Genomic DNA, 13,714 nt, shown 5'->3' with positions numbered 1-13,714 from the left:
CAAGGACTTGAGTTGAAAAATTACCAAATTACAGCAAGAAACTGAAGATGATTCATTTATTATTTGTACAACTGACATCTTTTTCCTAAAAGAAGATCTACCATCACAGCAGCAGTAGTTTTATAGCAACATGTTGCCGATATCTGTGATACTATTAACCGCACAACTGAAATACCTAAAGACTAAAGGATTGAGTTTTGTACAGACTTTCTTGGTCCCCAGCGGATGAAACCTACTGACTTTGGTGATCTTCTGACTATTCATTTTCTGCCACCTGCAGGTCAAACTTTGGCTTTATTTAATATTTGTTTAATGATGAAATATTTTCAGAAATAATAATATCCCCATCAATCTAAACTGTACTTTGTGCTTAGAGCTAATTTTGCAAGTGTTGGCATGCTAAAACACTGCTAAACATCAGCGAGTTGGCATGGACATGAGTACCCGTGTTAGCATGCTGACATTAGCATTTAGCTCAAAGCACTGCTGTGCAGACGTACAGCCTCACAGAGCTGCTACTGCGACAAAACAGCAGCGTGTGAGTCATTTCATTTTCAGAAAGGCTTGATTTCCTAAAACAGCACTGCACAGATCCATCTGTGCAGTGCACAAGTGTGACAAATTACTCAAAGCTGCACGTTTACTGTGGTTCTGGTTTCTGTTGGGACTAGTCGTGTTGTTGGTTACATGAATCTTGTTTAAATGTCAGTAACATTGAATTTGCCATCCCTAATTTTGATATCCTTGTGCAAACAATGACAATCACTGCTGCTCTTAAGTTTGACATTCGGCATCGGATTTGTAACTGTTGCAATCAGAGAAACACTGACACAATCCGCGAGTGTTTCAGCCACTTTTAGTTCCCACTGGCTCAAGCTAACGTTGTTTCATTCAGTCTCTGCACTGGCGACAGCTGTGGCCAGGGACATTATGTTTGGATTTCATTAGAATTGCTTGGTAAAGGTCAAAGGTCACTGTGACCTCCCAAAACATTTTTTAGCCATAACTCAAGAATTGACAGACCAATTGTGATGAGAGTTTGCACAATTGTCCAGTAGGATAAAATGATGAAACTGTGACATTTTGTATCTTAAAGGTCATTGGTCATCTTCACTGTGACATCGTAATGTTTTCTGTCCGTTATTCAACAGCGTAACTCTGGAACAGAAGGACAGATTGTGACCATATTTCACAGTGGGTGATTCTGAGCTGGTGACAGTATTCTTGAGTGTTCATATTGAAATTGTGAAATTGTGTGTACTGCGTGGTTCAAGATGTGTGTGAAGCATCCATGTTTCAGAATTCATAGGTTCTTTGCAGCAACATCCATATTTGAAGCGTTGTAGTCCACTACAAACTCATTGGTTTTGATAATACTGAGCTTCAGTTCATTGTGTAAGTAAAGACAGCATGTTTCTCACCAGAAATGATTTATCGGAATCTCAGTTATCAGTGTAGCAATAACTTCCATTTTGCCCCAGAATACACTTAGTAAGTTTTTATTAAATTCCCTCAAAATCCTCTCTGAATATATCTGAATATATTATATAAGTCTGGACAGACATGAATATTAACTGCTGGTTGTGACTGGTTGGAGGAGCCATAAAGCTACGAGGTGGTAATTCTTATTGCTTCTAAAGGAATTGATAAGGCTTGTTTTCAGTTTATGTCATTAAAGGTTTATTTAATGAAGAACCATGAGTTTGGTCTGAAAACAAACCTAAACCTGTGAACAAAGGGGATCTTCCTGATATTCCCATATGTCTGGCAGCTTGCGTGAGACCCACTCCTGAGGACAATGATCACATTAAGAGGGGACATTTGAAGTGATTCAGGGAACATAGCAAGGGTGCCCCAGGCACATCTCCTTTATCACATCTCCCACATGGTCTGAGAGTGTTTGAAGGGTTGACCAGGAGGATTACAGTAGGACATTACATTTATTTAACCGATTCTTCTATCCAAAGTGTCAGGAATATGCTTGGGATCACACAGTTTACCAGAATAACAATGGAAAAAATGATTGTCTGTTAATCGTGTGTTGCGACAGGTTACAGTATTCCTTAATTTGCCGTGGAATGTTTAATAATAAATCTAACTGAACAGTGTTATTAAACTGTGTTACATTCTCTATCACTATGTTCCTTTTCATCACAGAAATGCTGCTGTGGAGGGCTACATCCAGCAGTTTCTGTATATCTACCGTTTTTTCTGCACTCCTGAGCAGTTACTGCAGTTTATAATGGATAAATTCATCAGTGCTGCAAGGTACTGTGTATCTAGTAGCTCATGACTGCACAAAGAAATGGCTATGCTTCTGGTACAGTTCAGCATGCCAAGAAAACTTAAGCATAATGCTTTGAAATATCTTGCTCTGATAGTATAATGATTGTATTTGTCTTCCATGCCAGACAAGGTCCAGACATGTCAGGAGACAGTGAAAAGATCTTTCATCGTAGTTTGGACTTGCTCCAGTTCTGGATAACAGACTGTAGACGTGTGGACTTCACACCTAAATCCAGCATTGTGGACGCAATAGAAAACTTCCTTACTACTGAGGTGACCACATAAGCATTCTGTTTCACTGCACTTTACAGAGATGACTTCAATTTAATTCAATTCAGTTTGTTTATATAGTGCCAATTCACAACAAAAGTTATCTCATGATGCTTTCCAGTTAGACCAAACTCTTCAACTGACTTGTCAGTCAGGTGACTGTTTTCTGACATACAGTATTTACACCTGGAATTTCTTTTTAAAATTTGAGCTCCTGAAGATGGCTGTTTCTTTTCTTCCTACATACACACCTCAACTTCTGTTCATTATAATGAGCCTTTCTGCAGCTGGAAGAATCAAACTTCCTGTGTGTCAGAATACTTTACATGTGAAAAGCCCACTGGAAACAGTATTTGAACAGCAAAACTAAAATATTTCACGAAGACATTCAAAGCACCAGTGCAGCATCTTATTATATGACAGACCACAGCAAGAGGCACCAAACACAGCATGTCCTGTAAGATGCACTCTGAGCTGTTTAACAGTGATTAGTTGATTATGTCATTATGAAATGTAAAGTATCTTCACTCTGTAGCTGCCTCCTGTTGTTTTTCCACAGGTGACTCCTCTAGACAGCCGAGGAGAGGCCCTTCTTGCTGCTCTCCACAGCCCCCCATGTAGGACTTTGAGCCAGGGAAGAGAGAGCTTGATCAGCATTGAGGAAGAAGATGATTCTACATGTGTGCACTCATCTACTGAGGATCTTGGGCGAAAGGTCGGTTTACTATGACAACAAGTTGTGCTATGTGTTGTTTGGATTTTGTAAATACGCCTACCTCTGTCATCAAAAACTGCAACTAAAGTAATTTAAAAACTGTTTTTTCAGTCTTTTTAGGTGTTTCATAGTATTCATACGCAGAACAATAGAAACTGTGTTAATTTTGTGTTTCGATGCCGCCTGGTACCAGCAGGTTCAGTCCTTATTGATCTGTGCAAGATTTTTTGTGCTGAGCTTTTGCGTCTGTTGGGGACAACAAATGCTGGGTGTATACGTAATATCTAATGGGTTTTTATTTAGAGAAAATGTGTAGCAGACATTCTTGTGATAAATCAAATGATTTTTAGATGTAGATTTTGTTTATTGGTTTGACTTTCTCGCCACTGCTGAACAAAACAGCTTTTTCCCTCTATTACTGTATTGTCAATGCTTTTAAATAATTCAGAGCACGTATCCTCTCTTGTCACATCTTTTTCTCAACTCTATAGTGGAGATTTTCAAGAGTAGTGGAGCCTTCTGCATCCCTGCCCAAAGACAAGGCCTTCTCCATCGCTACAGCCCTGCCGATGCCTTGCTACGGCTCTATGGTGGATGACCTCGCCAACGTCTGCCTGCACAGTGAAGAGCGAATCCCCTTCAGCCAGAATGAACACAGCCCGCAGCACGTAGCCCAGCAGCTCACCCTCCTCCAGCAGGTGGACACACATACTGCACAGTCCACACCTCAGACTCTCCACTAGAGGGAGACATGCCTTTATGAATGCGTACCAAGACAACTCCTGATCAAATGCTGAAGTTTCTCCTTTTGTAACACAGGATATGTTCCAAGGATGTCATCCAGTTCATTTCCTCAACTCCAGAATACAAGGAGTCAAGGACAAAGTGTCAACCCCAAACAAGTGAGTGTGTTACAGCTTTACTTTTTACTTAGATGGCATATAAATGGGTGACATATCAAAAGAAGAAACATTCTTTATGCTCCACTGGTTGAGACTGTTTTCTCCTTTAATTTGCCACCTGTCTGTATGTATAGAGTGTACTGTCTTCAGAACAGTTTTTCTCCTCTTCGGCTCAGCATGAGAGTTCCTGTAGGCTTGGTAATGTGTGTGTGCACATGAAAAACTGTCCTCATGCAACTGCAGCAGCATCTGGTAGGGACATGCAGTACTTGATGGATGAAGAAAGACAAAGTACAAGATAAATACAAGGCTCAATGAAATCCCAGTAAATATGTACCCCTACAAATACAAGAATCTCTTGAATTCAGACAGTTTTAATTCAGTAGCTTTAACCAGTTTGACATGCAGATTTGTGCGTCTCATAAACACAAGCAGCATATTGGAGGACGTCTAACAGAAATAGCACGCTGATGACATTTTTTTTTTCCCAGTCAGCTTGTTAGTTTACTTTACTTTCAATACAGTGACAGACACATTGCAGTTGAGTTTCTCAGATATATTTTTGGTACTTTGAGCACCACAAGTGAAACACCATCTATTTCCATTATATTCAAGAGAAGGCAGACAGCTGATCTCTTCAAAACTCATAAATGCAAATTAGGTGGTTAAATAGCACAACAACTAAAGGGAAAAAATATGTATTTTTATTTGGTGGTGAACTGTACCTTTAATTTAACCATAAATGATGAAGGCCATTGATTTGTTCAAAAACCTTACACTTACTAGTCTTACAGTGCCACACGCAGTGTACAATACCTTTGTGTATATGAGTCATTCTTTGGTAAATGATTATTACTTTTTTAATCCCTGCTTGCTAATCTGCCCTCAGATGCAATCTTAAAACAAAAGGTTTATAAGTCAGCGTTAATCTTAAATTGAATCTGTGTGTGTGTAAAAATGAATAATGCTGAACTGGCCAGTGGTTGAATCTGATTTCTAAACCCCTAATGTATTCACTGCACAACCTTTATGTGCTTTGTTTTTGATTTGTCATTTAGTTAAATAAGAAATGTGAGAAAAATTGCTTGTTTTTTTATATAAAAATGAAAAGGAAGCACAACTCATTTATGAGAATCTCCTATCAATACTTTTCTGTATTTTTCCTCAATAAATGACTAAAAAAATGAATTAATTATCAACATTTATGGCAATTAATTTACTGGTAATTAACTAACCAACTGATTATTTTTCAGTAATCATTTCTGGTATCATTTTCGCTGCATCTTTACCCTCCCACCAGAAATGTGTCTCAACATGTCCCGCCAGCAGAGGGCAGCAGTCTGCTTGTATGCGAGGGGACGCCATCGGGCAGCTACCTCCAGCATCTTCTCACATATGCTGACAGTGTCTCTAACTGGATCTCTGCTGAAATAGTCATCTGTGACTCTGTCAAGGTGAGAAGAGACATAACTCATGAAAGTAACAGGGTCAGCTGAGAAAAAAAAAGCAGCCATTACTGTCACAGCCTGAGCTTTGATTTCTCATCGGACATGGACTCTCATGTCAGTCACAGACTCTCCCTGTACGTGCTTTGTCCTGTCTCATGGTTGACTGCTTTATAGACAGTTAGGAACAAGAACATATGGGTCTAAAACCTGAACCTGTTCTTACGTGAGTGTTCTTTTAGACTTCATGTTATTATTGTTATTATTGTTATTATTATATTTACTATTATATGTATATTTATCTTATTATTTGTTTTATTGGCTATTATGTCAGCTGCTTTCACGATTTACATTTTGCCTGACCTTATTTTACCTGATCCCCATCTCAATTGCTTTCATCTTTCACACTTCATCTACTTTCATTACTAACAAACAATTACTCTGCTTGAAGCTGTTAATATTTAAATGCACAGAGCAGCCATTAGACTGACTACAGCATTAAGTACATATGGTATTTTTCTCATTTTTCCAGTGGTTGTGCTTGATTATGCATCCTCCTGTAGTCCCAGGAGAAGCAGACCGTTGTAGCATTTGCATTTTGCATTGTTTAGCTTTTTTTTTTCTTTTTTTTCATTGCAAGCTCTCCTCTGTTGCAGACACAAGTTGCTTTGCTGACCAAGTATCTGTGGATTGGAAAACACTGCTACCAATCAAGGAACTTTGCCACAGCCATGCAGATCCTCGCAGGACTGGAGAACGTGATTGTCAGGCAATTACCAGTAAGGCTGCACCTCATGAATTCCTCCTCACACTACTTCTGAGTCTGTGTAATAAGTCAGATGCCCTCAAGCTAAATGTTTTCTTCAGCTGTGATAGAAGTGCTTGGTGTTTAATTAGTTTCACAAATCATGAATTAGCATTAATGCATTCAAATTAAATGTAGAAAGTGTGAGTGCAATGAGAAGGGTTGTGGCCGAGTAATTTAAAAAAAAAACGCATTAAAAGACACCAGCATTGAGAAAATGCAGACAATTCCATATTTTCATCTGACAGCATCTGAAGGCAGGTTATATTCAGTGACTCTTGTGTTGCGTTTATAAGACCAGGGTGTTAGTTTTAATTTTGGAGCTGCTCAATAGAACTTTCTCCTCTCTTGGCAACAGGCTTGGAAACATCTGTCTTCCAAGGTGTGTGAGATCCTGGAGGAGCTACGAGCCGTGCAGGTGTGTGTGTAGGCGTGTTTGAGCAAGCACACATGTATGTTGTTTGGAACTGAAGGCTAGGCTGGTCACATATTGTAAAACTGGGCTGCAGGGCAAACAAATCGATAGAAAAACAGCTTCAAGCAACTCGTCTGTGTGCTGAGGGCTTACAGCTTGCTCTGCTTTTGAAAGTTACCCGATGCATCAAACATTATGCACCACTCTCTCACCAACTTTGTTATTTTCTGAAATGAAAAGAAGCTATAATAAGCTCTCTTTGTTTTGTTTTTTTAAATTTGTTGAAAATCCTCCAAAGGTCTTTCACTCATATCACTACGCTACATTAGATATGCTTATTACTGGGTCAAGCACCTGAGACTTTGGCTTAATTAGACATTTTCAAAATTTTCTATTCCAGTGAAAACTAATTTATTTATTGTACGGATAAACTGCTCTCTCCTCAGGTGTTTCTGAAGAGTGACGACCTGTGTCTGATGAGGGGAGAACATAGCAGGAGGAGGCCCACCCTGCCGTCAGCGCACATCCTGGCCATGCATGTGCAGCAGCTGGAGATCGGAGCCTTCACGCTGACTACTGGAGCTTATAAGTGGCCCAAGCTCAGGTGAGGGTGAATCTGGATCGTTTGTAGATCAGCAATAAGCTGCTATTGATTGCATGTGACTGGCCATTCCGTTTCTGCTTCTTACAAAAAGGAAAAGTTAAATTATCAGTCAGTTCACACAGCCTAGTATAAATCTACCAAGTTGGGAACACTCATCCATACCAGCACATTGCTGCAAAAGAAAATTAGCTTTAGTGCTGTTTCCAGTTACAGCAACAGCTCAGTGATTCTATCAAGAAAAAAATTCTAGAGCATAGATGCCTAACTTAACAGTGTGACATTAACATTAGGGCTGTGCAGCATATCAAACTGGCATCACGATGTGTCTGTGTGCAGTAGTCACATTGCTCACATTGCTGAACATGCGATGTCATGTAAGGAAAATTAACAAAAACATGCCATGCTACAACTTTTTGCTGCCTGACAGACACGGAAACCTTGCAAGGACTCATTTGCGAGCGAAGTCTGTGTATCTTCCACCATGTAGATTAAGCATACTTTTTGACATTGTTAGTTTACTGTTAAATATCACAGCTGCGATACAAAGTTTAGTAAGAAATGTGTAGTTTCTCTGAGATGCCTCTCCACCTGTTCTCTCCCTACTGTGTGAAACCAAAGGTGGAGGATTGGCACAGGGCTAAACCAACTGTGGTATTAAGAAAAAATCCATGTTGGAAAGTGCTCAAACCCCTCCCTTCCTCTAATACTGCAACCATGGTTTACACTAATTTTATTTTGTTAGAGGTGCGATACTCACGGCATGTGCAAACAGCCAGTGAAATTAGCCTGATACCTATCCTCACACTGTCACAGTATATTAACAGTTATTGTCATTAACTGATAATTGCCCCCCCACATCCCAAGTATCCATTTATGACAAAGTCGGCCAACTCACTATGAGGACGCATTTTCCTGTGTCCTTTTCCTTCACTCCAATATGGCTGACCAGATGCTGAGGTCACAGCGAGTGGCAGTGGATGGTAAAGGCACAGCTGTTGAATTTGGGTTGTTGGTAGGGGTGCCAGTGTTGCACCAGATGGCGCCTGTGGGATGGGGTTTGATTGGAAAAGAGGTTTCGGGCCAGATGCTGAGAGGCGACTGGATGTATCCAGATGCTGGGGTCAGGAGATCTAGGAGGGAAAGGCAGAGACACAGCTGGTTACTGTGGACCCAGGGTTATCCCCACTCTCTCTAAATTAGGTCACAGTCAAAGCTGATGATGCTGCTAGGAGGAAAAGCTGCATTTAATATGCATCTAGATATAAATTCTTTTCATGTTTTCACTTTTCCCTTTGTCCTGTCCTCCCATGTCATGTTACTTTGTCCTCTCATCTATCTGTCCCTGGCTCAAGGAGCATAGCAAAGGTTGTGAGTCAGGTCCATGCTTTCCAGGAAGCTGTATGCCCCTACAGCCCTGACCGGGAGCTGCAAGCCTACCTTCGGCGCCGCATCGCTCGACTCGCCACCTCTGACATCCACCTTTTGGTTGCCGACAGCGATGCCAACTTCCAGCAGTCCAGCGAGCGACAAACACGGAGGATCCAGGAAACACTGAGGAGGGTTAAGGCCACCTTCCAATGAGCCCTGCCCCAGTCACATCTCACATCCCGGAGAGGAACACCACCACCAGGTCAACGCCCCATGTCAGAGACCAGACTGAGAACCCATGCCTAAGCCACGACCCACAGGTGTCTCTGTTGTAGTGGCAGCAGATCCTCGTGGACTGGAAAACTTTTTCTGCTGTTTCTATGTTCTATATGTGTCAGAGAGGCCCCTTAACTTAAGTCAATAATGTCAGCTTAGAAATTAAGGCAAACTTTATTCATAACTCACACCCTTACGATTACACAGCTTCTGCCGATGAATGTGTCGTTTTCCCTCACAAATCTGTATGGTTTGATGTTAGCGTTTTTCTTTCACAGAGAAAAATAGGTTAAGAGGCTATTTTTGTAATCTGCGTTGATTTTTTTCTCATTTTATACAGCGTACTGACTTTTTTTTAAACATTATTTGTGATTTGACCCTGTAATTTAACTGTCAAAGGCTTTATATAATCTTGTATGGACTGACCACGGCAGCAGTGCAAAGTGCATGTCCCAACATCAACGCTGGATTACCAACATGCTAAAGTAGGAAACCGCATCAGGCTCCCCAGAAGGCCCCCTGTGTAGCCTTGTGAGGAAATGATCAATTTGTTTTAGAATATGCACCACAAAAGGACAAAATCATCTGTGAAATCCTGCTTTGTAGCCATGCTAGCAGCAAGCGTAGGAGTCACAATGCTGGTCTGTCAGTCCACCGCTTTGAGGTTCACATGTGTAGTTTCCAGTGAAACATCTCCATAACTACCAGATGAATTGCCATGAAATTTGTATCAGATAATCATGTCCCACTCAGGCTAAATTGTTACAACTCCAGTGCAGCGTTGCAGTGATTAATCAATTCATCAGTTAGTCTGTTGAAAGAAAATTAGTTGCCAACTGCTTTTTCATTTCAGTCATTTTTCAAGCAGAAATGTTTATTAATCAGGAACAGAATTGTGAGATTGATGGATAATGAAAATAATTCTTAGTTGCAGCCCTACTCCAGTGAAACCTAATCATAAGACATGATAAGCATTTAGACATGGGGATAAAAGCCCACACTTTCACACACAATAGTGTCTCCTGCAAGGGGTTCATGGTGTTACGCTCAGTCGTTCACGTGGAAAGGGACAGGGATTATTTTTGTGAAGAGGTTTTAAAGTCAACATCTATTTCTTATGAGACTTATATCAACTGATACTGTGCTTACAAGGTGCATATTCCTAAATTAGCTTATATTTCATCATATCACCACACAGCTAATCTGGGAACGTGTCACTCCTGCAGAGGAACTGTGCGAGTTGTAAGCATGGGCACAGAGGCTAATTTACACCCCAGGTTTAAAGGTTAATCCAGCCCTGTCAAACGTCGATGGATCTGAATTGTGTTTCCCTTCAATTGAGACAAAGTAATCCAGAAAGCACCACATTTACTGAACCGTTTATTGATTCAATATTTTGTTTAACCTACAACTTGTAATTTCTTTGTTTTTTTTTGGTTTTGTTTTGTTTTTTACAAAATAGGAATTTACCAAATTAAGTTTCTATGACTAGATTGCTAAAATTAATATTTAAACAGCACAATGTGAAATGATTGCATTTATTATGAGTAGTTTGTCGTGAAGGGAAAAGGCTAGACAAGTTTACTATGATGGCAGTACCTTTTCGTGACACAGAACACGATAGAACATAATGAAATGTCAGTGTGCCAAATGTTTCTTGAGGAATGATGTTCAGTCAGTGTGTATTTTTCTATTTTCCTGCCTGCTCTTTCTCTTCCATGGTCTTCTGCCATGCAACACACCGTGGAGATGGAATGTGACGTGCTATGAAGATTTGCTTAATTTAGTCAAATAAATGAGATTTTATAAGCCCCGTCATGCCAAAGCTCGTTGTTGTCAGACAATATCCTTGATAGACTGGCTGTATGGCAGGTCACCGCACTGTTACATCTGTCAGGGGATGTGGAATGTGTTGGAAGGAGCTGAAGCTGGCCTTCCTTTCCTCCTGTAGGGATTTAAAGTGTATATGATAATGAGTGAACTTAGTGTGCCTGACCACAAGGGCACTTCACCACTTTGTCATAATATTTGGATATCCAGGCAAATGCTAAGCCTGACATTGGCTTTATTTCCTCAGTGACTGGGGCCCCACAGACTCCACAGCTGGAAGTGTAAAAATAAAAATAAATTACCAACTTAACAACTGGAACCAACTTTTTCTCCTTGAAATATTTCCTTCTGACCTTATTAAAACTGTTGCCCTTGGCTTGCAAACTGTTGCTCCCATAACTTTAGTCAAAATATATTTATTTGTTATTTGGTGTGACAGTTATGAAGTAGATGAAAGTCCACTGTTACAACTGAAGTCTCTGAACCCCCAAACGGAAGCAATGCATCATTTTATGTGGCAGACTTCAGAAACATGTCATCAGTTCAAAATTATGTTTTCGAGCAATTCTAATAAAAATCAGAAAAGGTTGTGAAGTAGTAAAGTGATGAGGCAGTGTTTGTGAGCATGTTTTTGAGCTAAAGGCCCAGGGCAGTGGTGAAATGTCACCATGCATGTTTAGAAAGTACTTAATCAACTCGTACAAGATTACTCTCTCTCAGTCTTCACTTATAACCCACTATGGAGGCGCATGAGAGTGTCTGTATCTGCAGAGCCTCTGCACTCAGTTAGCAGTGCATTCATCTGATGGCTTTGGTTACTTTGCAGATTAACATTTTACAAGTCTCTGGTCATGTCATAAAACACCCACTGTTACTCTGTCCAGCAATATATCAAGTACTGTAGTTTACACACCTTCAACCTGCTGCATTAAATGCTTCTCATGCCATTATGCACCTGTGTTAAAATCCAGCAACATAATACATCATAATACAAAGGGGCAGGTCATCCTGCTGCCCAGTGAGTACAGTGTGCTAATTAAACTTATTCTGATTCTCTTGTTCTAGAGTTTTTACAGCGTACTGCATCTTTCACTTCAGTAAAGGACTGGCTGACATGATTTATCTGAAATGGCTCACACCAAAACACAGACTACTGTGTTGTCACTTTTAAACCGTACACAAAATGTTGGCTGATGGATCATTTTCTTGGTGTCTCAGTAAAAATTAGAATAGAGTCACAGTATCAGACACAGAGTAGATGCGGGCAGGGCTGAGGAAATAGCCGCAGTGTGAAGGAGACGTCCCGGGCGCTTTTCATTGTTATCCAATGGGATCAGGGCGCATCTTCAAAGCTTCAGAGATAAAGAGCCCCACAAGACTGAATGGGCTCCTGCCTCCGCAGCGACAGATCACCGATAAAAGAGACAACTAGGCCCCGACTCTTATCTGCTTTGTCATATAACTAAACGATCAGTTTAGTGCCTTTGTGGCGGAGCTGCCGCATACGGAGATCTCTCAGAGGAGCGCTGCGAACCCCGCAGGTTTCTGCTGGAACGGCGTCCCTCGGTTTATATGGCACTTTAATGACATGATATGATATACTGTCAGGTCAGACATAGTGAGGAGTTAACATTTAAAGCCAAGCCTAATGGAATGTCTTTGCTCCAAATTTTGCATTGGAAAATCTCAGTCAGATGCCACATCTGATTGATTATTAATGTAACATGTATGTGGTATTCCTTTAGTATGTGAAGTAGTCAGTTTAAGGATTGCCTCATCTTTCCGTGGGTGTGTTTGGCTCACGGGCTTTCTCCAACTTCCTCGCAGCTTGTTTTAGCATATTTACATTTGAACGGGCCGACAATCAGCCGTAATTGTGTTGCTACTGTAATACCTTTGATCTGGAATGTTTGAAGCGCCTGTGCCAAATGCTGGCGCCAGCGCTCAACGGGGAATCAAAGACATGTCAACACCAAGCCACTGAACTTTACTTATGTTTCCCCGTTTGACTGAAGTTTTCACGAGAGAAATTTGTTGGGTTTTTGGAGGAGGCTCTAGTGCAGAATCAAATGTGAGCGCTTAGTGAATATCTTACTTTACTTCTTACTTCTTTTTTTCTTTCCATTTGATCACTTAGATGTTCTACCTATTGTTTATCCCTCCGTCAATGACAAACGGCTAAGTAAGCCTGGAGCTCAGTATCATCACTCAGGCCTTCATGTGGCATCCATTCAGTCAGAGGCCAAATGCCAAGTCTGTGATGTGCAACTCCCGATGCTGGTGCCAGACCTCAGATAAAGGTGTGCTTTCATAGTGAGTTTCAAAAGAGCTACTATTCTTATGATTAAGTACCTTCTTAAATGTGGAGCTGCTCCCTCAAAGGACTTCTGAATTTAGGGGATCCAGCGGTGGGAGAAGTACCGTTTATGAACACATACTCAGTCCTGTATTCCAAATTTTACTGAAATAAAGGCTCGCAGGTACTGGCAACAGAAATGTACTTTAACACATGTCATTGTCATAAACAGTGTATTATTGGATGCTCTAATGTTGGAGCTGGTCGAAGTGGAACAAATTAGAACTGATTTATAGGCTATAACAAAGCACTGTAGGTGGATATGTCTGTGCGTAATATCTCAATGCTAGAAGTAGTGTTTGTGAAATAAATATTAGCCCCGAAATGCAGTAATCAAGTAAAGCTCTCACCCAGACATGCTGGGCTATAAAACACACCTGATAATGACAACAAATGCAATTTTTTTGCAGGCTAATATGTTTTTAGTTAACCTGGATAACTT

General features: G+C 40.6%; 1 protein-coding gene across 1 annotated transcript in view; it reads left to right on the top strand.

The window, feature by feature from the left end:
* The window catches only part of LOC124066190 (kinase non-catalytic C-lobe domain-containing protein 1), a 36,656-nt gene extending 25,430 nt beyond the window's left edge, over window positions 1-11,226 (top strand). Inside the window, exons 22-31 of the mRNA XM_046402418.1 lie at window positions 2,158-2,268; window positions 2,412-2,559; window positions 3,116-3,271; window positions 3,763-3,969; window positions 4,091-4,173; window positions 5,474-5,627; window positions 6,275-6,397; window positions 6,782-6,841; window positions 7,285-7,442; window positions 8,795-11,226. Of these exons, the coding sequence (XP_046258374.1) occupies window positions 2,158-2,268; window positions 2,412-2,559; window positions 3,116-3,271; window positions 3,763-3,969; window positions 4,091-4,173; window positions 5,474-5,627; window positions 6,275-6,397; window positions 6,782-6,841; window positions 7,285-7,442; window positions 8,795-9,023 (1,429 nt within the window). The 3' untranslated portion in view covers window positions 9,024-11,226. The remainder of the gene's footprint in view (window positions 1-2,157; window positions 2,269-2,411; window positions 2,560-3,115; window positions 3,272-3,762; window positions 3,970-4,090; window positions 4,174-5,473; window positions 5,628-6,274; window positions 6,398-6,781; window positions 6,842-7,284; window positions 7,443-8,794) is intronic.
* Window positions 11,227-13,714: the final 2,488 nt, after the last annotated feature.

The sequence above is a fragment of the Scatophagus argus genome, chromosome 10 (assembly GCF_020382885.2).
Source record: "Scatophagus argus isolate fScaArg1 chromosome 10, fScaArg1.pri, whole genome shotgun sequence".
Classification (NCBI taxonomy): Eukaryota; Metazoa; Chordata; class Actinopteri; family Scatophagidae; genus Scatophagus; species Scatophagus argus.
The sequence above is the reverse complement of the archived record's forward strand: the minus strand, read 5'-3'. Positions and strand labels throughout refer to the sequence as shown.